The sequence below is a fragment of the Empidonax traillii genome, unplaced genomic scaffold (genome assembly GCF_003031625.1).
Source record: "Empidonax traillii isolate 1590-97213 ecotype Southwest subspecies unplaced genomic scaffold, ASM303162v1 scaffold655:size661012, whole genome shotgun sequence".
Taxonomy (NCBI): domain Eukaryota; kingdom Metazoa; phylum Chordata; class Aves; order Passeriformes; family Tyrannidae; genus Empidonax; species Empidonax traillii.
Window position 1 is genome coordinate 585,963 of NW_020955848.1, and position 22,596 is coordinate 608,558.

At 43.7% G+C, this 22,596-nt stretch overlaps 1 protein-coding gene across 2 annotated transcripts in view; it reads left to right on the plus strand.

Annotated features, from left to right (window-relative positions):
* CUNH10orf90 (chromosome unknown C10orf90 homolog) overlaps window positions 1-22,596 on the plus strand; it is a 62,876-nt gene that overhangs the window by 20,887 nt on the left and 19,393 nt on the right. For both annotated transcript variants that reach the window (XM_027899298.1, XM_027899299.1), the window contains exons 2-3: window positions 9,126-9,220; window positions 11,521-12,592. In XM_027899298.1, coding sequence (XP_027755099.1) covers window positions 9,126-9,220; window positions 11,521-12,592 — 1,167 coding nt within the window. The remainder of the gene's footprint in view (window positions 1-9,125; window positions 9,221-11,520; window positions 12,593-22,596) is intronic.

Genomic DNA, 22,596 nt, shown 5'->3' on the forward strand with positions numbered 1-22,596 from the left:
GCTAGGCAGCAGGTTAGTGCTCCTTGAAAAGCAGCCCGGTGGGGCTGGTGGGTGCTGACAGTTCCCAGCCTGCCTCCTTCCCATCCAGGTGACACCCACAGCCAAAGAGAGCTTCCAAATTCTACTTTTCCGGCGTTTAAAAGATGCAAAGTTAAAGCTTTGAGGGCTTTAACATTTAATCATCAATCTCAAGCTTTTCTGCACCTCCATTTCTGAACTGAAAGCCTCAGTGATTAAAGAAGAAAAGAAAAAAGGCAATTGCCAATTATCTTCTGCTGAATCTCGTGATAAACCCAAAATCCACCATGCCCTGTTTTATGATCATATGACAGCGTTTTTGTTTTAATCTCTGGCATGATCTGTGTTTCTAAACCTGTTGTGATGGAATTCAAAAGGGGTAATTCCAAGATCAAACAAAGCATGGATGTGCAGTAAGAGCATGTGATGAATAGAGATTTGTTTTCTACTTTCCCTTCAAAAGGTAAATGCAGGTAATAATTCACCAACCGAAAAGTTTCACGTGGTGGAATAATTACTGAGTTCAGCTGTGTGAAGAGCTGTTAGCTTTAGAACTGAGGCAAGTCAGTGGCAACTCAAACCAGGGAGAGCTGCACAGAACTCTTAAATTACGCAAAATAAAAGTATTTATTTGTGATCAAAGTAGTGACTTAGAAACCGAACTTTTCAGGCTTCACGGTTCTTTAAATCTTAGCTATTGTGAATGCTGATTTTTTTTTTAACTTAGTTTTAGCATCCCCTATCATCAGGCAGTTTCTGATGTCTGTAATCACAGCAGTTAATGGGAATGACTTTCCAGAAAGCAATAACAATCCCAAGTATCACACAAACCCAAATGCTTCTATTGTACAGAAGTGACACAAAAAGTCTCTATTAAATTTGGCACGGCTGGTGCTCCGCTGAGTTTAGTTTTGTCGTACAAATCGTTCAGTGTCAAATTTGGCTCCTGTGAACATCTTGTCCCTTTGTTTTGGGAACAAAATGGCAGTAATGCAGGCGTGTGTTGGAATCACTGCTTCAATGCCTCCACAAAAGCTTCTGTACCCACGGCACACATCGTTTTCTGGAGTCACCACTGTATTAAGAGTATTAAAAGGAAAAAAAAAAAAATCAATAAATACCATTGTTAAGCCAAAGCATCATGAAAAAAAAATCCCTGCAGCAGGACATGTATTGAGTCATAAAATGTATAACAGGCAGTGCACAGGTTTTCTCTTGTCCTCCCTTACAGTTTCTTGTCTTAAAGTTAAGCTCTTTCAGAAGCAGGTAAATGTAGGAAATACTGAATCCCTGAGGCCAAACAATTACCTCGAGCTCTTATTTCTTATTATGCACAAGCAGCTTTGGGCTAATGTGTGCGTTTTGTAATTGCCACCAGTTCTGAGTAACTCTGGTGGAGTTTTTATTTACAGGATCAATTTGTGCCATCAAATTCTCTGCAGGTCGTGACCTTTACATAAATATACATAATAGCACTAAATAACTCTTCATAAATATACTTTTTGGCTGCAGAACTACTTCTCCTTTGTTTGCTTATGCGTTGTGTTTGTCGTGTTTGCAGTCACTTAAGAATTTTCTGGCCTTCTCAAGCATTCCTGAACTTCCAGAAATGGACATGGACCCTAAAATGTGGGTGTCTTAATGACAGTCTGGGAAGGGGACTCTGAGAGGAGTTGTAGGAGTCCTTCTATCAGCTCTTTCTTTATTAAATGTTTCTGTTAGTTCAGTTTCTTTTGAAAGGACATTAGGTGGTCAATAAGCCAAATAATGTGACAATAGGTACTAAGGAAGCAGGAATTGTATTCAGAATGCCTTAAAATTGGAGATGAGTGGACCATGGATAATTTAAATTTGGATTTAGCTTGGACTTGCCTCCTTTCTTTGTCTCCCAGCTACTCTCTTTTCTGTACAAACTTCTGGCCCATCTGGTGTTCATATTTAAATGTTTTATTCAAATTTTTCTAGCCCTAACGTATCTCTGACACGGAGGAGCTCCAAAGTTTGCCTTGCTCTTGGTTTTTCTCCTCTCCTGCCTCCTATGCCAAATTAGGGACACTTTCAGAGCCTGTCAGCCCATCCTCTCCATCTCTGATTGCCATCCATCTGACTGGTCCCAAATATCACCTTCAGGACAAAACCCATTCCTGTGATTCCTGACCCCACAGAAGGGCTTGTTTAAACAATCCCAAATCACTTTTTGGAACAAACAGTTTTCCAAAAGAGTAGAGTGGCCCCGAAACAGGAGCTTTGGCAAGAAACCAGAGGTGTCACCTCCCTTGTGGAGAAATGCATGGAAAATATCTGATTGCTGTCAGCAGGACAAAGGGATGGGTGGAAGGCAGTCCCACCAAAGTGAAGGAACCACGGAGCTTCAAGACCTCTCTTGTCCATCAGCAGTGGGGAGTTTGATGACTTGCTCCTTTTCCTTAATTTTTCCTCTCCCTGACACAGGAACCTGTCACATTTGTGGCATCCCTTCCATTTCTACAATGACACTACTGAAAAAAAAGCTACGAAAGAGGATTATTTGACTATTGAACACTATTATCCCTCGTGATCCACCCCAGTTCTTGATGTCATCCCTCCATACCCCGTCTTTGAGCTCCTCATTCCCCTCCTCCCACATTTTATAAAGATCCCAGCAGAGCTCCATCAGGGAGCTCCAGGGACAGCCCATGTTGTTTATACTGAAGAAATCAAACCTCTGCCAGTTAAATCTTCCTGGGCACTCCCATCTGAGCCCTTGGCCTGAGTTATGTCCACACAGTTGGGCTTTAGAAGGTTCAGTGAGTTAGTCACTGCTTCTAGGGACTGAGATTTGTTAGCTTAAGCCTATGCTCCCTGAAGAAATGTGGGACTGTGTTCCTCCCCACACCTCTGAAAATTCAAACAAATAAATGGGGGGAAAAAAGAAATAAAACGTGGAGGAGGAGAAAGAGAAAAGGGAGAAAGTAAAGAATTTTCTTAATTTTATCTCTGTGTGCGTGATGGATTTGCTGGGGATGATTCCTCCCTTTAAATTATTAACTGAAGATAAAGAATAATAGCAATGCATAATGAAAACACATTTCTTTTTCTCCTTTGCATGGGCTTGAAGATATAATTCCTGTGCTCTTTCCAGCCCCCTGATGGGCACCTTGCTTCTAATGGCAAGGATAATGAGAGATTTATGACTTCTGGCTTTTTGATAGCAGAGCAGGACTCATTTGTCCCTTCCATGGTGGATCCTGTAATCATCTCTGCAGGCAGCAGCTACAGCTCCAAGGTGTGTGAGCAGGGAAAGATAATTCACTTATCAAATCTCACGATGCCACTCGAAACAGAAGAAAATCCATCCTGACATCTTAGAAAAAATATTTTTCTATTTTGTTTACATAATGAATCCTGTTCAGGCTGAAGTGATTTCAGGCTGTTTTGCTTACTCTGATTTGAAAGCCTTCCCAACAAAGCTGCCTTAAAACACTGTCATCTTTGTGCCACCTTGTTCAAGTGCTTTCTTTTGTGGCAAAGTGCTTGTTTGTGTTGGTTTGGCTTTTTTTCTGTGACAAGAAAGGTTTCAAATAAAGAGCTGGCAGCTGCTTTTTGCTTCTTTAAGCCTGTGTTGTTTGACCCCCATTGTAAGGATGTGCAGGGTACTTTTTATGAGTTCAGCAAAGATCCTTGGAGAGGACAGGGGGGCTGTCCTTGTGTCATCCTCTCTTGATGAGCACACACTGTGTGGGTTTTAGCTGTGTTTGAGCTCTCTGGGTGACACCCTGTACTCCTTCCAGCATCTTGGTGAAAATTGCTGCCTGGTCTTACAGGAAAGTTGTTAAATGTTAAAGCCTGCAGAGATGAATGTCAGGTGTTATTTTTATGGGACTGTAAGGGAGTCAAACCCACGTGTGGCTGAGGGGCTGCCTCCCTGCCTTGCCTGGCCCCATCCTCGCTGGGGTGCTGCCTTTGGATCATTGTCTATGCAACACCTCCCCTCTTCCTGGAATTTAACACCCCTTCTGAAGGCTCAGGGTAATGTCCTTGAAGGGTAACAAGACTTGCTGCCCAGAAAAGCTGTGGCTGCCCCATCCTGGAAGTGTCCAAGGCCAGGTTGGATGAGGCTTGGAGCAACCTGGGCTAGTGGAAGGTGTCCCTGCCCATGGCAGGGGGTGGGAATGAGATGGTGTTTAAGGTCCCTTCCAACCCAAACCTGTTCCAAGGCTTTCTGGAGATGCATCACTGTCTCCACTAACAAGTAAACACAATGTTTGCTGGTAGATACCATATAAATTGACTTGATATCATCGGGGATTCAGATAAAAGTTGAAATTTTCAGCATTCATCCGCCTCTACTTTTGATATCAAGCACGTGAACTTCAGCTTCACTGTTCAGTTCTATTTTAGATGACAGCAGTCTCTGCAATTTTATGATATTCCTTCTTTATGACACATGAAGAAGACCAGAAGACATGGATTCGGTTCCGGTGTTCGTTCTGCCTTGGCTTTCATCTCAGATGTATCTGAAATGTCCGGATGGTTTCTCTGGATGACTCACTTCAGATCTGAGGGAGCGAGTGATGATCTCTCCCAGCCCTTTCTGAGAGGAGAGTGATGAATCTTTAATGATGACACTTTTGTCCTCAAGGCTTCCTCAGGTGTTTGAATTAAAAAAAAGTCACGAGGAAATTTAAACAGTTCTAATGTTTTAAACAGAAGGAAATATAACTTACTTCCTCCGGTAGGAATAATGCACAGAAGGAGAAAAGGGCTTTAAAAGGAAGGTTTAATGATGTTAAAGACATTGTATTAACAGAGTGGTTGCTCTGATGGCTGACCCTGCAGCCAAACCATTGGTGTCCTTTTGCTTCCAGGTTCCAAGTGGGGAATTTGAGCATTTTTTGGATGATCAACAGTGCTGACTAGGGAGCTGTAGGAATCCTGGCTGCCATGGACATGGGAGGGAGCCCAGCTCCCTTCACCATTCTCGTAGATGCTCATCTAAGATCAGCCAAAAAGATAATTTTTCTGTCGGGTGGAGAAGTTTCCCTCTTTTCATACAGTGTTTATGTTCTGCAGTGCTGTTTTAGGGGGTTTTGAGGGAAGTGCTGGAGGTTCCTGGAGGCTCTGGAGGAGATGACTGGGAGGTCATGCTGGTGGCTCAGAGGGACGGGGGACATGAGAGATGCAGAGCAAGTAGGGCTTGGAGCAGAGCAGAGGAGACCAGGAGTGCTGACACACATTTGAAATTTGTCAGCATATGAATAGTAAATGAAGAGAATATGCAACTTTCATGACAAAAACTGGAGATGAGGCCAGGGCCAGTGGTCTGAAGTCATTCCATCTCTGCCCAGTGTCACTCTGGGTGTCAATCACGGAACTGTTTAGGTTGCAAAAACCCTCTAAGATCAAGTTCAACTGTTCCCCCAGCCCTGCCAAGCCCATCACTAACCCACGTCCCCAGGGGCCACTCCACAGGTTTTTTTGAACACTCCCGGGGATGGTGATACTACTGCTTCCCCAGGCAGCCTGTTCCAGTGCTTGGCAACCCTTTTGCTTAAGAAATTCTCCCTAAATTCTAATCTAACCCTCCCCTGATGCAACTTGGGGCCATTTCCTCTTGTCCTGTCACTTATTCTCTGGGAGCAGAGCCTGACCCCCACCGGCTCCCCCCTCCTTGTCAGGGAGTGGCAGAGCCAGAAGGTCCCCCCTGAGCCTCCTTTTCTCCAGGTTGAGAAAAGGTTGAGCCCCCCAGCTCCCTCAGCTGCTCCCGGTGCTCCAGACCCTTCCCCAGCTCCGTTCCCTTCCCTGGACAAGCTCCAGCCCCTCAATGTCTTCCTTGTAGGTAATTTATCATCAAACAACATCCCCCAGCAGGGCAGTCTGTATGTGTCCAGAAAACACCTGAAACACTGGTAAAACAGCATTTTCCATGGCCTGTTCCTCTGTGTCTCTCAAGTTTTGCACAGAACCTCAGCTTGCTCCAGGCTGGGCTGTCCCGTGCGTGCCAAATATTCAGAGGACGCTGTTTTTCAGCAGCACCCTCACCTTTGTAATCGATCTGTGTTTCAGCAAGCTGATTTACAAGTACATCTTTTCTGAATCATTATCTGAGCCGGCTGCCAGTTGGCCCGAGGCAGAAATCCAGGCGCTCGAGACTGGGAGAATCGGTTCCAGCTGCACTCCGTAATTAGGAAAACCCTGGTCCGGAGCCGGATGTCCAGATGCCTTGCCAAGGAGCCTATCACTTGGTTCAACAACCAGTGTTTTGAGGGAGGGGAAAAAAAAAAAATAAAAGAAAAAGAGGGAAGATGTAACGAGACAAAGGTCACATGCCAGCAGTTGCTTCTCTATTCCTCGTTTCATCTCCCGCGTGTGAGCTGGAGAGGTGCATCACGGTGGGAAGGGAAGGCCTGGGGAGGTTAAACAAATCCATGGGATTTCAGCTTGGGTAGAAATAAGTTTCTCATGCTCCCCACAGAGATGGAAAGTGCTTGAAATGCCATTTCTTTCATGCTTTCGCACCGGGGAGAAACTGAACTTTGCGTTTCGTTGTGTAACGAGGGTTCCAGTGCAATGTGTTTTGTCAGCAAGGAGAATTTGCAAACCTGGGATGTGACACATCTCAGCTAAAGCCTTGTGCTCCCTGTAGTGTCTTCCTTTCAAACACAGATTCAAGCTCTTTTTAAAGGTTTAGTTATTTTTTTTTTTTCCTTTTCTTGTTCTGGTGACATGAATTAACAGACGTGAAGCTTCCAGGAGTAGATTTAATAATATCAGGAAAAATACTGGTGCTTTTGCCACCAATGCCATTTAATCTGTTTCAGCAACGAGATCAAATGACTTGCCAAAAGTTTGAGTGTTTTCCAACAATAGGATTCCTATAGTAATATGAGAATGTCATTGCACAGGATATGGTACAAAAGGCAATGCAAAACTCCACTGTGAATGATTTAGAAAAGAAAATAAATGTTTCCTCCTCTTTTTCTTCCCACCTCAATTATTCCCATCTTTCCTGTTCCAGAAACAGCTACTTTTTAAAGTTAGATGAGCAAGAATTAACCAATCTATTCCAAGGGATCTGTGGGAAATTGGAAGTTTCTACCTACAGATTATTGCTAATCATAGGAGATTACTTTGATAAGAATAATTTACCTGTTCTATGCAATCTGCAATGTGGACTTCGACAACTTGTTCTTCTTTGGCCCTGTAGTGTCAGTCTTTTGTGCTGAAAATACATTTGAATGAAATTCATGAAAGGCCATCTGGTAAAAGAAGCCTGTCTGGATCTGATTTATCTCTGGCTAGCCCTCTGGATTTCCTTATGCACTGGTTGACATTCACAAGTTGATGTTCTCCTGTTGTAGTTTCCTGCTTGATCTGAGACAACTGGGGGTTTCCTACTGTAAAGTGTTTGAGGAAAACATTGATAACTCAGTGGAATTTGTTGCTTTATTATATAGGGGCTTTTAATCAAAATTTTGTATTTTTTAAGGTCTTGCCATAACTCAGTCCAAGAATTTCTCCTTTATCCTTCCCTGCAAGCTATTCTCTATCTAGTTGTTTGAAGAAGTAAATAAGACAGCACATGTAGCAGCTACTCATCGTGAAGGCGTTCACATGTAACTCATCACACTACTGACACACTGAGAATAACCCTTCCCCAAGGCTCCCCCCAGCAGTTACCCCATCCCACTGCTTGTGAACCCTGATGGATTTTTCTCCCTTGCTGTTTTTGTGCTTCTCTCTGTGCCTCACGACAAGGTGAGGTGCTCCAAGGGCATCTCACCCACGGTTGGTGCCAGCAGTTACCGGCGTTAGATCAGGTTCACTGACTGCGACTCTGCACGATTTCTTTGCCAAAAAACATGTAGTGGGCCCTCTGCTCTGGCTGTTTTCTGGATTCTTTTTTTTTTTTCCCCACACTGTGGCTAATGAGTCCAGCTGTTTGCTCTGCTGCTCAGGACTCTCTCTTGCTCAGTGACAAAAAACAACCTCTTTTTTCATGCCAGCTGTGGATAAACACAGTGTCATTGGCATCTTGCAGTTGTGCTAGTGAAGCGTTAAAGGATATTTTAGTGTACTTTATTTTAAAAAAAAAAAGAGGTTCATCAAACATCCTGGAAGTGCTTTGAGGTGTGGTGGGACTGGAGGAGATCTCTTGATTTCTTCTTTCCCTTCTTCCCTTCACCCAAGGAGACAAAGCCATGAAGCCTGTTACGGTGAGTATGCTTTAAAAAACACTTCTTGAGGGGGACCTGAGTTAAATTCCTTTGTTAATACAATGTTACATGTAAACTGAAATTCTGCTTAGCAAAAAACTTCTGTGGCAGGCTGTCTAGGTGAAAGCAAAATAATACAAAAGCGCTTAGCGGCGGTGTGACATGTTGCTGTAAAGCAACAGCCAGGAATGCCAAGAGACTTCAGTCCAAATGGAGAATTTCTGAAAATTAATTTTGGATGCTTGATAGAAAATAGAAAGTAACGTCATTTCTGGCAGAGGGGTTGACAACAGACGTAATGCATCATTGCTATGGCCCAGCCTGTGTGTTAAATGGAAATTAGCTCCATGTAAAAATGCTGCAGAGAGAGTAGAGCTCACAGAAAACCAAAAAATAACAAAAGCAGAGGCTGAGGTACTGGTGTAATAGTTACCCTGAACTGGAGACCTTCTGCTGTAATAGAATTGGTGAACATGGCTTGAATTTACTGCAGTTCTTTAAAGGTGACTTAATGCAGATGAAATCAAGCTCACAGTGTCCAGCCCGTTCCTGGGCTGGTTTGTGCTCCCTGTTCTGCAGACAGCACAAAAGGGATGTTTGTGGGAATCTGCATTTCCCATCTTCCCTGATCCCTCCACACTCATGCCTGAAGCTATGGAAATCAAAAGCAGAGATACTGGAGCTTTGGATCGGCCCTGAACACACTGTGAGACTGTCCACATCCCTGCAACAGGATCCAGGGGGTGTTTCAAGTGCCTCTCCTGCGAAGGGGGAGAAACAGATCCCAGGGCAACCAGATCATTTACAGGAGCTCTTTTCCCTCCTGCTTGCACTCCGTTTAAAAGCACATTTTCTGAGCCATCTCCTCCAGAACACTGGAAATAATGTTCCTTTCTCTGTGCTTTTCCCCAGGGGTGTCACAGAAGCGATGGAGCACTGACAGTGGCAGGACATGCGCAGGCCTTCAGCAAGAGAGCGCTGGGGGGGGAGCAGCGAGCTCTACCCAGGTGAAATAAATAAATTCTGTTTGGATAGCAGTCAGCAGAATGCGTGAGGGTTCAGAAAACAATCAATGATTGCTGAGCAGTGTGTTTGGACTTGGTTTTGTGTAGCTAGGCTTAGTTTGGGCAGCAGAAAAGCCAAGCGAAATGATGGCCAAGTGTCGTGGTTCTGAGCGCTCTTGGTCAGGGGGCAAAATGCATTGCATGTTTTGTTGGGGAGAAGAATTTGTTAAAAACACCCCAGGAGACCAAATCAAGTGGCATCCCAAATATCAGCACACTCTGCCTGAGATGTTCTCAAGATTAAGCCTGAGCTTCACCTCACCACAATTGCTTTGTGCAAGTGCGGATTTTTCTCACGGGGTGCAGTGAAGCTTGAAAGCTCCCAACGAGCAAAGGATCTGCTGGGCAAACATTAAGGATCCGCTGGGCAAACATTAAGGATCCATTTCTTTGCCAAAAATTGGGAGGAGGAAATAACACATATATCCGAGCAGAAAAGGGAAAAGTGAATTATTTAACATATTGGTGCAGGAGTTTGTAGCTAATCAGGAGCGTTTTTGACATGCCTTTGGATTCTTGCAGGATGTCTCCATCTGTGCAGCCCTTAACAAAAGGAATAAATGTCAAATTAACTACTGGAGCATGGGAGATGCATCCAAAATAAAGTCTCTCAAGGAACATTCTTCTTGGGTGCCCTGTAGAAATCTTGGGGAAGGCGAGAGTTTTGGAAGGCAGGCAAAGGTCTTAAACCTGGAGGCAGAAGTAAATGAAGTGCAGAAAATATGAGGCAAATGTTGTTACAAACCATGAAAGAAACAGAGAAGGAAGAAAATGCTTTCCCTGGGGCTGTGAAATTATTGAATTGTCAAAACCACAGGCAGCTGGTTTAAAACAGTTGATAAAATTTATTTGGCATTTCACCTCATTAATAAACGCTCGATCTACTTCTACCCATTTGGGTTCCCAATCAGCTCCTTCCAAAGAGTTACAAAGGAGCCCAGTTTTGGCGGTGTTTCCCTGCACAGAGGATAGGAACACAGGAATGCTTTCATAGGATCTCAGGATTGGGTTGGAAGGGTCCTTAAAGGTCATCTCCCTGTATGGTTTGGTTCAGTGTCCCAGCTCTGGCACCAAAGCCCTGACAAGGATGACCCTGCTACCTGGGAGGTCACAGCACTGCCACCCTCATATTCTGAATAATATTGTGTTCTGGGAAACCCTTGTTGAGCCCTGGCATGGATCATCAGATGGGAGATGCCCAAATAGGACTGGAGTGAACTTATAACCAGCACCTAAACATGGGACGAACTTTCATCATGGAGCTGCTCCTCAGATCCTGCATGCCGATTCACTGTTCGGGTTTTTTATTTCTATTAGGATCAAAAGATCTGGGAGCACAGGGCAGGAGCAATCTAATCAGCCAATTTACAGCAGCAATGAGATTAGGCCAGATGCTTTATTGCATGTGACTTATGTGACCAGCCATGTGGATAATAATAGCAGGAGGTTTTAAACTCAGGTTTACTCTTTGTCAGAGAGCTGGAACATGAAAGCACCTCCTTTGACACCTCAAGTGAAGTAACGTATGGAATATCAAGACAGATGTTTGCTGTCATGGAGGGAAAATTAATCTGAGCCACTTTCAATCTCTGGGCCACTGTCAATCAATCTTGGACATAGATGTTTTTATATCATTGGTAGGTATCACCAAGTAATCATAACCAAGAGGGAACTAGTTAATTAAAATAGTACACAGAACTCTTATCTAGGTAACTGTACCACTTTTGTGAGAGGGATCATGGAGAAGTTTTTTCATGCTTACAGCTGGTGAGGTTGTAGAGCTGTGATGATCCTCATGCCCACAGGTTCTCTGCAACATGTGATGTCATGCATAGACCACCAGCTAATGATCCATAATATATTTAAATGCATTTCAAATTCCAGCAGACCATCATGAAAGAGAGGTTTAGTGTCTGCAACCGGTACATGCCTTTGCCATGTCCATTTTTAGACAACTACAAATCTCCAATGTGGCAGCAGAATAAATACTCAAAATAATGGTATGGAATGCACAATTTAAACTTTAATATTTCTTTTCCACCAGTGATAAGGCTTCATTGAAGTCTCCAAGATAGTTCAGAGCTGATTTCAAGAGCATGTGTTCTTAAGTGACAAAAAAAAAAAATTAATATGAATAGAAAGTTAACAAGAGACTTTGAACAAAACTGTCTGGTGTGATAGCTGGTAGATGAGAAACAGTTGCACATAGAGCATGTTGATAATTTGAATCTTTTCATTTGCAGGAATCTCTGTCTTCACAAAATACTGTGTTGATTTCACCGGTAATCATTTCCCAGATGATCGACGGGAATAAATCCAAGGGAAATCAGCCTGCTTTGCCCATGCAGTCCACGATCCCCCAGCCCAGCCCTTGTCACACGAAGCAATCTTTATCTAACCATGGGTCACTCAAGGTCACCAGAGCATTTTTGGTACTTCCCAGCAGACTGGAAGTTCAGGCATCTTCAGAAGACACCAAGTCACCATCGGACTCCCAGGTCACAGGGGAAAAGCAGTGTCCAAAGCAGCAGAACGGCTTTGCCTCCATAACTGTGACAGCCAGACGTGTGGCTGTGGGCTCTGGGGACCCTGGGGCTGTGCAGGACCCCAGCACCGTGTCCCCCACCTCCAGCAGAGTCCCTGCTGTCCTCCCTCAGTGGCCCCCACCAGGCCACACACCCCAACGTGCCTCTCCAGGAAAGGTTTCTGGGTCTTGCCCAAAATCAGGTGAAGAGCCACGAAAGCAGCTTTTTGACCCTGGACTCAAGGAGACCGGCGTGGGCCTTCAAAGCAGTGATGGGAGGGAGGAAGCACCACCCTCATTCCTCTCATGTGTCCACCTCCAGGTTTCTCAGAGGTGCCCACGCACCATCTACTATTTAGACAAGTCCCTCAACGTGTGCATTGACCAACCTCGAATTAAATGCCAAAAAACATATAGATCCACGTTGTCCTTCGACATAAAGTGCAGTTTGTCCAGATTAACAGCAGATGGAGTAGATGGCATAGCTAATGGAGAGCCCATGGAGGAGACAGCTCCAACAAAGCTCCCAGGAGCAAACAGGACTCCACTCAGATCAGAGTTGAGCGCAGACTTCACAGAAAATAAGGTAATTAATAAAGTGGAAACAAAGGAAGGCTGTTTGGGTAGCAAGTACCCTTTGCAAAGTGTCCTCATCTCAGAACTTCCAGCATTTGTGGATATACCCAGGGGACACCATAACGTAGTAGCAACAAAGAAGGAAGAGGATGAGCATTCGGGCAGCTCTCACACTCTGTTTTCCCTCCAACTTCCTAATTCGAGTGATAAGCCAGGTAAGTCATTCCATAAACCTCAGTCTGGTGGAGCAGAGGCTCAGGCTGGAACAGACCCACCGCAGTGATTTTGTGTGAGCAGATAACAGTAGTGCTTGTTTCTGCAAAGGCACAGTGAGTCAGAGCACAGCCCAGCTTTCAGTTCCAGGACTGCCATGAATATTTGCCATGCTGCTCATCAGCTGATAGGGAAAACTCTACCTTTGTTTTCTGCACTAATCCTCTATTTTTAACCATTTATTACCGTAATTTATTTTTTTTTTCTCTTAGCAATATGCAAGTGCTTATCCCCTGAAAATAATTCGGTCTTTCTTTGAATAAGGGCTGAATTTCAAGGTGTGAAATTAAGAAGATGATTGCACTGAGCTCGGTTTTGTGTTCCTTGCAATTAAAAATTATCTTCTTTTCAGCTTTTATTTAGAAGGCTACTGTAACAAACCCAGAGCTTTATAACTACTGGATCCAGGTAAATGGTTTGCAGATCTTGAACGTATTTGTTTCCAACATTTCCAAGCATTTTGCAAGCATAAAATTTCCTCTGCAACATTTCTCTTGGGGAAGGGAGAGGTGCCCTGGGGGTTGCTTGGTGCCCAGGGTGGTACAGCTCCTGCTGCACTGGGCATTTTACAGTGCAGCTGTTTTCCAGCACACTTGGATAACCACAGCTGAGTTTATTGACTTTCCAGGAAGGGGAGGTGGATAGGAAGAATGTCAATGAGTAAGTCTGGTTTTTAGCAAAAGGAGGATGATTAAAACTTACCCCCCCTCCCCGTCTATCCCACAACTTTGGCTACATTTAATTGCGATTACCTTGTTCTTATATGGTCTTTTTGATCCAAGGGTCAGTGTATGAACATAAGCTACTTCCTAAAATTCCTCTGTAGCTTCATCTTCCCAGTGTGCAGATGGGAAAAAAAAAAAAAAAAAGGGAGAGATGAGAAGCTGCATCTTGTCTTGAGGGCTGGACAAGGTACAAACTCCTTGAAATTACTGCTGCTTTCCCTTTCCTGTGTCTGAAATCAGTGACACTGATCCTGCAGCTACAGAGGTGCAGGAGCAGCACCTGAGAGAAAATATTCCTCTGTGTTTCTAAGCATAATCCAGACTGCATGTTTTTTGAGGGGAGATGGCACAGTGGGAAGCAGGAGAGGGAAGATGCCAACCAGTGCTAAAGGGTTGGAGGGTGAAACCTAAATGGATGACAGCATCAAACTAAGCTTTTCATTGAGTACATCCTAAGTTCAAATAATAATGTCCTTCTGAGGTTTCCACAGGGAGTGTTAGGTATTCAAGGCTTTGTTCAAAACTATCTTAGGTGTCTCTACCACAGAAACAAGGATTAAAATATCACTGAGCCTTCCCTGGGCTGGGTGATACCATGGTGGCCATGGAAGAATCACTTTTACCAGAAGCAATTAGAAAGTGAAATGGGGCACTGCTCACAGTTCCACAGTTTTACTGAAAAGAGGAAATCAGTGAGGTAAGGAGCTGAGAAATACTGGTTTCTGAAAAAGGACTTCCACCATTTGTGTACACAAGAATACAGGTGTAAATAAACATGGGAAGTGTTACCTTTTTAACTGCTTCCACCTTTTGTGTGAGCCATAATGTAGAACGTAAAGATATATATTTCTCTTGCTCAAACCCTTTGTAACATATAAGAAGGTGTTTATCAGCTTGTTACAACTTTCCTGTGTGAAATTTGTATAAACAACCAGAATAATGCTGGAAAACAACAGCCTTTCTCCCCAGGATCACTGAAGTAATGAGCTCTTGCACTGCCATCAACCATTAAATGTGACAATCATGAGAAACCTGGTTGAACACACGAGAAGTCCACACTGCTTGTTAAAATGAGAGGCAATTGATGTGGTTTTAACCTGGGAGGAAAGAAAAAAAGTGTTTTCATTCAACCCCTTTAGTTCTGGGTGAAATGATGGAGAGAAGTGATTAATATGAGATCAATCATAGAATCATTAAGGTTGGAAAAGGCCTTCAGGTCCAACTATCCCCCAGCACTGACAAGCCCACCACTACCCCATGTCACCAGGTGCCACATCCACACGGGCTTTTAAGTCCCTCCAGGGATGGGGACTCCACCTTTCTGGGGAAGAAATTTCATAGGGCAATATATTCCCAATTATTTTAGCTATTTTTTTCCTCCAGTATTTAGTAGCTCAAATTCCCTCATGTTAAGCCTTAATCTGCTAAATGGTTATGCCATTAAATGTTTGCGAAATGAAATGTTTAAAAAGAAGGAAGAACTAGCAATGAAGGGGCAGCAAACAACTTTTGACACCATGTCAGTCCTTTAACATGGCTATCTTATTGGCTGAAGGAACTGCAGAGAGCACTTTGTCCATCATATTTCTGATGACCCAGAAAGTTGGAGTTTATATTGGTTTGCAGCTGGAGGCAATACCTTCCTGCCAGCAGAAATACAAGTGGTAATAACATCACCATGGTTTAAAAAAAAAAAAAAAAAAAAAAAAAAAAAAAAGGTGAAGAAAAATTACTTTCAAGGCTACACTTCTGTGTATGAAATCTGTAAATGGAGTTTCCAGGATGTACAGGCTGCTTTATTAGGATCTGAATTGGAATGAGCACCCAGATACTTCTCTGCATTACAGGTACTGGGGCCAGGTTTGCTGTCTCCTAAAGGGCCAGTTGAGTCATGGCCTCTTTGGAATGTCATTTTCCCTAATTTTTTTTTTTTTGTGACTTCGCTAAAGTAATGATAACTCTACTTACAGGATTATTCATACTGTTTCGTGTTCAAATCCAAGCATTCAAGACTTGGCTTTGCACAGACCTGGATAACCTAATCTAAGGCCCTGCTTTCAGCAGGAGGCTGCTCCAGGTAATCTCCAGAGTTATGTGTTTCCGCCATGTGCCACAGATGAAAGGGATATTTTAGGATTATTAATGAAATGTAAATCTTGGGCTATGCTCATGGATGACAATTATATGTAGAAAGCCAAACCTCTCAGGCTCGGTGTTCAAAGCCGTGTTTCGTGCCTAGAGCATCCCAAGGATGGAATATGATCTCGTGATTTCATCGCTGTGGACTGTATCTTCTACTGGCTCCATTGTTTTGGGCCTCTACATCCATCATCTGGCGAGAAATTGAATTCTGAGTGCTGGAAAATCCATGTTACATGTGAAGTCAGACTTGAACTGTGGGAGGACGCAGAGTCGTGGGGCTTAAATTTGTTTATTTCAGTGAGTGACCAGCATTTACATCCCTTGGGCAGCTGGAGGAGCGTGTGAAGAGGCCCACTGAGAGCCACAGGACCCACCTCAGAGCATGGCCAAGGGGAAACCCTGGCCAGGCTCCGTGGGGTCCTTGTCACGGGTGATGGATGTGCATCACCCTCCCTTTGGTCACAGCTTTTAACAAGCTGTCAGAACCTGCTAACGCTGCTTTTCAGGGAATGCTGCAATTTCCTTCACTGTCTGCAGCTGATGTCTCATAAATACAAGGTAAGTTAAAAATCAAAAGATTAGTCTTGTTTCCGCTGAAGACAGGAACATTTTTAATCTTAATTTCTCACTTACATTTCGTGAAGTATATATTCCACATGAATATCTAGTTTTCCATCCATCTTTTACAATCTATTACCTACTGGGCTCTATGCTGAATTATTAAAAAGGGGCAAAGAGAAGAAAATGGAACAAGTTTAAATTCCTTTTGACCTCTTGATTAAACAGTATCATCACTTTTCCATGGAAGATTATAAATGCCAACGTCTGAATTTATCTGTTTAAGCTTAAATAACTGCAAACCTCTTGGTGCCTGAGCATCTTCACAAACCTCAGCTATTTTCTAAACCAGAATAGTTTCTGCTAACAGCTACAGTTTTGTTCTTCTTTTGTTGTTGTACCCAAAACTGCTGTGCAGAGTTATTAAGGAAGAACCACTGAGGTGGAGAGTAAATCCAGTCTGGATGGTGGGTGCTGTGCTGGCTTCCTCAGCTCTGTGTTGGGATACAGAAGATGGTCAAGGAGGGTTGGGGGGAGATGAAAAAAGGGCATCTCATGAATCACATTCCTATGTAAACATGAGGGGACAGGACAAGGGGAAATGGCCTCAAGCTGTGCCAGGGGAGGTTTAGATTGGATAACAGGAAACACTTCTTCATCAAAAGGGCTGTCCAGCCCTGGCACAGCTGCCCAGGGCAGGAGTGGAGTCCCCATCCCTGGGGGGGATTTAAAAGCTGTGTAGAAGTGACTCCTGGGGACGTGGGTTACTGGTGACCTTGGCAGTGCTGGAGGAGCAGTTGGACTCCATGACCTTAAAGGTCTTTCCCAACCTTAATGATTCTGTGATTCCATGAGTGAGTGAGGGGTTGGAGGTGAATGACACACACTGGGGATGGTTGTATGGACGTGGCCAGCAGGAGCTGTGGGCACTGGAACCAGTGGGGGTGTCCAGGGGAGTTGCATTGCCTGTGTTCCTTCTGCAGAACTCAGGAGTGAAACGCTCAGGAGGCGAAGGAAACATTTACATCAGTGAACAGGACAGATCAGAGAGCTGGTGTAATGGAGCTGCTTATGCCTTTTCCCAAGGAGAATGGCAGGTGACTGGAAAGCATAATTCACTTAATTAAAACTACCCGAGTCAGTGAAGGGGGAAAACTGAGATGGGATCTGGGCTTTTGGGGTGTTGAGTGGCCCCAGGTGATTATAGGCTTGTTTCCCTCTTAAACAAGAGTTTTATTAACAAGTGCTGAAGTCAGCAGCATGTTTTCTAAGGGGTAAATAACTAGATTTTAATTTGTTTCAAGAGCTGTTTTAATTTCTTTATGCAGTGCTCAGGTATGTATATATACATACTCCTACTGGAGTAAAATCAGAACAGCTGGTGCTGTGGGACTTTGAGGTGCTTCTACCTGCAAAATAAAAATATATTTGTGCTTTAAATACACACTTAAGAGCCCCTGATACTTGAGGTATTTGTGCATCAAAGGGAATGCTGTAGGTCACCTTTAAACTAATATATACTCCTGGTAATCAGCATGGGCTAACGAGGAAATCTGGAGACTATGAGTAGAATTTACTTTCATTTATTAAATAGTATTTGAAATGTTATGGTGAAAGAATGTGGCCTATCTCGTGTTCTCACCTCATCTTCTGTTTATGGGAAAGTCACCGTTCAATAGGGCAGAGCACAAGATTTGTATGTGTGTAAATATATATATATATATATATGTATATATGAACAAGATATCATTAGAGGAAAGCTGTTCAGTACAATATGGAATTTATTGTATAGAAACTTGAGTAGCTCCAGCTGATGCCAATTAGCTCTCCAGCCTGTGAATGTGTACAGCAGCGGGGATGGTGAAGACAGGAGAAATATGAAATATGGCACACAGGATTTTACTTTAGCTTGCACCTGCTAAGCACAGAGAGCCAAACCTTCAGCTGATGTCAACCAATAGAAATCTCTGCCTTCTGAGGGGTGACACTGATTTACATCAGCCCAGAATCTGGCCAGGGACGTTACTGACTTGGCACTACGGACACAGCAGCTGGTGCCGACTTGTTAAGAACAAAGCACCACATGCCAAAAAGCCCATTAAAAAGCTCTCCTTTGATGTTTCCCTTCATCTGGTATACATTTAAAATGGAGGAGGCTGTCAGTTTTCCTTAGTCTAGACGTTTGGTGTCATTGGGTCTGTGTCACACTGCAATGTGACCTTCATGTCCTGCATCACAGGCTCAGAAACTGAGGATTCGATCCTTTCAGATGCTGAAAACTCGGTGGGCAGCTGGCAGTCCTGTTCTGGGTGACTCTGGAAGGTGCTGCTAGCCCTTGAAACAGATCCCAACCTGTGTGATGGGGAATAGCAGTTGCCTGTGTTTATCCTGGAGCCTTTTTATTCATTCTTTAGAAGTTAGAGGATGCCTCTTCTTCTCTGGTGAGCCCTTTCTCATTTATGGAGTCCCAAGCTCTTGAGCTTTGCTCTTTGTTTCAGTTACCTGCTGCCAGTTTCCCCATCATCTGTTGCAACCAAGGAAGAGGTGATGATGTCTTTGGGTGTAAGAGGAGCAAGGGATCAGATTTATTATTTCATTTATTTAAATTATGGGACTCAGAAGACCTGTGTGGCCTTCTACCCGTCACATGGATAAATGTTAGAGATCTTAGACAACAGATGGAAGCAAGAGGGATGGATGATGTTCAAGTTCTTAGTCAAAGCTGCCCTTAAGCTGTTTTTCAGTGATGCTACTGTGATGTCACAGTGACCCAGGCTGAGATTATTTTCCTATGAGTCTTATTGTTCTTTAATGATTTCTCTGTGGTTTAAGGCAACGAGCAGCCAGGGATGGTTGGGGAGATGGTTGGATTTTCTTGGTTTTTTCTTTTCTTCAGGATTTTTTTTTGTGGATGCTTTTGTTTGTTTAAGGGCATGATCATAAAATAATTTGGCTGGAGTTGAAGGAGCTCCTCACCCTCAGGTGCCTTTTGGGGATTAAAGGCTCAGTTTTATGTTATGGGACATAGCAATGAATGTGTTGGATAGAAAGGCCATGGTTTCTTGAAAAAACAGAGGAGTGTCTGCTCTGTTAATGAATTAGAATGATTTTCCCAAAGATCTTCGTATTGTCTGACTATCCAAGTGGTTTTGGCCTGTGAAAGTTAAGGGTTTGATTCTTCTGCTGTTTTCCATCTTGGTCAGGTTGGACTCGATGATGTTTAAGATCTTTTTCAACCTACACAACTCTGTGATTCTGTGATTCTATGACATTTCTATCTGGGGCTGTCAGAGTTGGTTAAAACGTGAGGCAGTTTGGAGTGAGAGGCTCTGGAGGGTGCAAGTCACTCGTTAGCACTCAGGGCAAGCGACAGTGGATGGAATACCGGAATCATTAAAATAATGATTAAAAGAGATGGGCTCTGTGGCTTCAGTGACTGCATTATGCCACTGGAGTAAAGGGCCTCATTTTCCCCTAATTCACACTTGGTTTAAACCAGGAACAACCCTTCTGCAGTCTGTGAAATGAATACTTGGCTCAGCCTGGCTGTGGTAAATTATCAGAAAGAGCTGAACTAGGTGCCTCGGACATGATGAGAATACCAAGTGGTCGATACGTTTCTTACCCTGCAAATCACCATTTAAATGTTCTGAATCATCCTGAACATATTTTTTTTTTTAAAGTCACACTGCATCAGATTACTCCTTGAGTCATTACAATAGTGCCTGATAGCTTCTAGCATGACATCCTGGAAATGCAAACACGGATTTCTGACTCCGAGGTTTTCGGTTTGTGGCTGTTACTGGGAATGTCTCACAAGCACAGCAGCAAATTTCAAAGTATTTTTCAATAACTGTTTCCATGGTTCTTAACAATATGAACACACATCCTCTCACTCCCAAGGACCAGTTGCCTGGGAGTGCTGGGTCTGTTAAAGACACAGCTCTGGCACGGCCTGGCCGAAAAAACAAGGCAGGGAAAACTGGGACGATTCAAAGCGTGAGTCTAAAACCTGAGACTGATTCTCTTAAATGAGAAAATAATTACCAGGTGCTTGACCAACCTCCAAATTATGAAAGGTTTAATGAAAAGGAAATATTTTTCCTTTTATTCTGTCCCAGCTTACAGGAAGCAAAGGGGGAAAATGCTAACAAAATATGCAAACACTGTAGTCGACCAGCTGGATACTGGGAGCTCACTGGTGCAAGCAGTCAAATCGAATCATGGAGGTGGATTATTAGCTGCCCCCTGAAATATTCTGCAGCAACAATACACTGTCATGGTTTGGAGTGTAAGATGATCTCCTGCAGGTGCCACTGATAGAGTCATAGAACCATTAAGGTTGGAAAAGACCTCCAAGATTATCAAGTCCAACCTTCAACCGAACACCGCCATGCTCACTGAACTGTATCGCTTAACTTACATTTCAGTGAAGAAACATTTCCTGATGTCCAACCTGAACCTCTCTTGGTGCAACTCGAGGCCATTGAACTGCACCATTTTGCTGGTGCAGCCCTTGCAAATCCTTCTTTCCACCAAACCTCTCTGTGCCAGCGGGAGTCGGTGTGTCACGTCCTGTCCTTGGCAGCACATCTGCACCCATCACCTCCCTGAAATAAGTGTCATTCCCTTGCTTGACACCAAGAAAGAAGATCAATTAATTCTTTGTGAAGTGTCTAGAGAAAACAAATTAGCCATCCCCACGGAGAGGCTTATTGTGAGGGGCTGTTGATTGGTTGGTTGTGGGATAATTTGCTCTGAAGCCAAGTGTGGGACTACACTAATTTTGCCAAAAGCCTTCTGTAAACAAGGTGTTTCTTGACATCAAGAAGTTCTTCTTCATTTGGACTGATTATAGGTTTGAAGCCTAACAGCTCTTAGGTACACTCGATAAGCTTTCTCTTATAAATGATTACGACTTCCTACAGTCAAATATTAGTTTTTGCCAAAAGAAATCCTTTTTCCTTCTGAGAGATGTGTCCACAGCTGTCAACATGGTTTAAAAAAAACCAAAAGAGAGAGCTAGGAAAAAGACAACCTTTTTTTGTTAGAGATAATTTTTTAATCTAGACTCTTAGCTTGAGGTATTGTTGATATAGCTGAGATAATTAAGCTTTATCCCCACCAGGCAGAGCTGTTTGAAAAAGAATTAGTGCAGGTACAGTGACATGTTCACTGGGAGTAATGGGCTGTCTGATTCTCCTGCTTCATCCTCGCAAAGTAACCTTGACTTTGGATCTTGACAATTCTGGGAATGGAGCTGAGGACGTGGCCCAGCCCCGTTTCTCAGGATCCAACCCCAGGTTTTTGTTGGAAGGTAAATCAAGACCTTGTTTAGCATCACATTTTGAACAGGGAGCATGGGCAGAGTCACATTCCCAGCAATTCAGGTAGTTTCCATGGATGCTAATGCTGAGCAGCAGCTGACGCTGCCTCTTGTAAATGAGTCATTTGACAAACATCAGAAGGCAGTTTGGGACGTGGGGCTCATGGCTGGTCAGCAGAAATTTTAGTAGAAACATCTGAATTTTGTAGCACTCCTTGCTGACTGCAGCTTGTTGACTGATTAAAAGTGATGCCTCTTCCTTGGCAGCGATGTGGAAAATAAATTATCCATCCTATCCTGCATCCCTTGACAAACACTGAAATAACTAATAATACTGTCATTGCTCTCAGTGTTCCCATCTTTCTGTGTTACCAGGCTGCTGAGATGATGTGGGCTGTTTACTCATGTCTAAGACCGTGTGGCTTAGCTGTGGCAATGCTTGATTCACGATAAGAATTGAGTCATCAGTCTTTGTCATCGGGGGGGCTGGAGTCTTGCTTTGGGTTGGGGATCGTTGCTTGAGGCACATGTGGGCTCTGTGCAACCCACTCCTACACGTCCCTGGGTCTAAATCTTGAAGAAGGTAGAAGTTTCTTGTATTTGAGGAATGTTAATTGCTGCTGCTCTCTGCTTGGGGTGTTGGCAGCATCAGCTCCCACCACGGAGGTCCGAGAGAGCTCAGCAGCTCAGGACATGGGGCTTTTATTAAATTAAAATAAAAAAAACCCCAAAAAACAGAGGGTGGTCTGGAATGGAAAGCCTACCTACAGTGGGGATGTCTGATCTCATTAATGACACACAGTGGATCAGCACTGTGTGTCTCCTTCCCAGCCACCTCGTGTGTGGGGCTGACTCGGTGGCGGGGGAGGATTTGCGGTGCCGCGGCCGCCGAAGCGAACTTTGGCCAATTTCAAAGAGGCACTTTGTCAGAAATCACCAAAAATCCCCACTGAAACGCTGCGAAGAGTCTTCAGTGCAAGCATGAAAAGCTGCATTATCCTGTTGTAAAGTGAAAGGGGGGGGAAAAAAAAGCAGTAACAATGGCAAAGGGGATGTTTGCCTGGATTGTGTGTGTCTCGAGGAAAGGCAAGTTTAACCTGCTGTAACGCAGGGTCACTTCCCGTTAGCAAAACCCCCTGAAGGGAGAGGAGGGGGAATGTAAAAAGATACTTTACAGTAAAACAATATACTTATT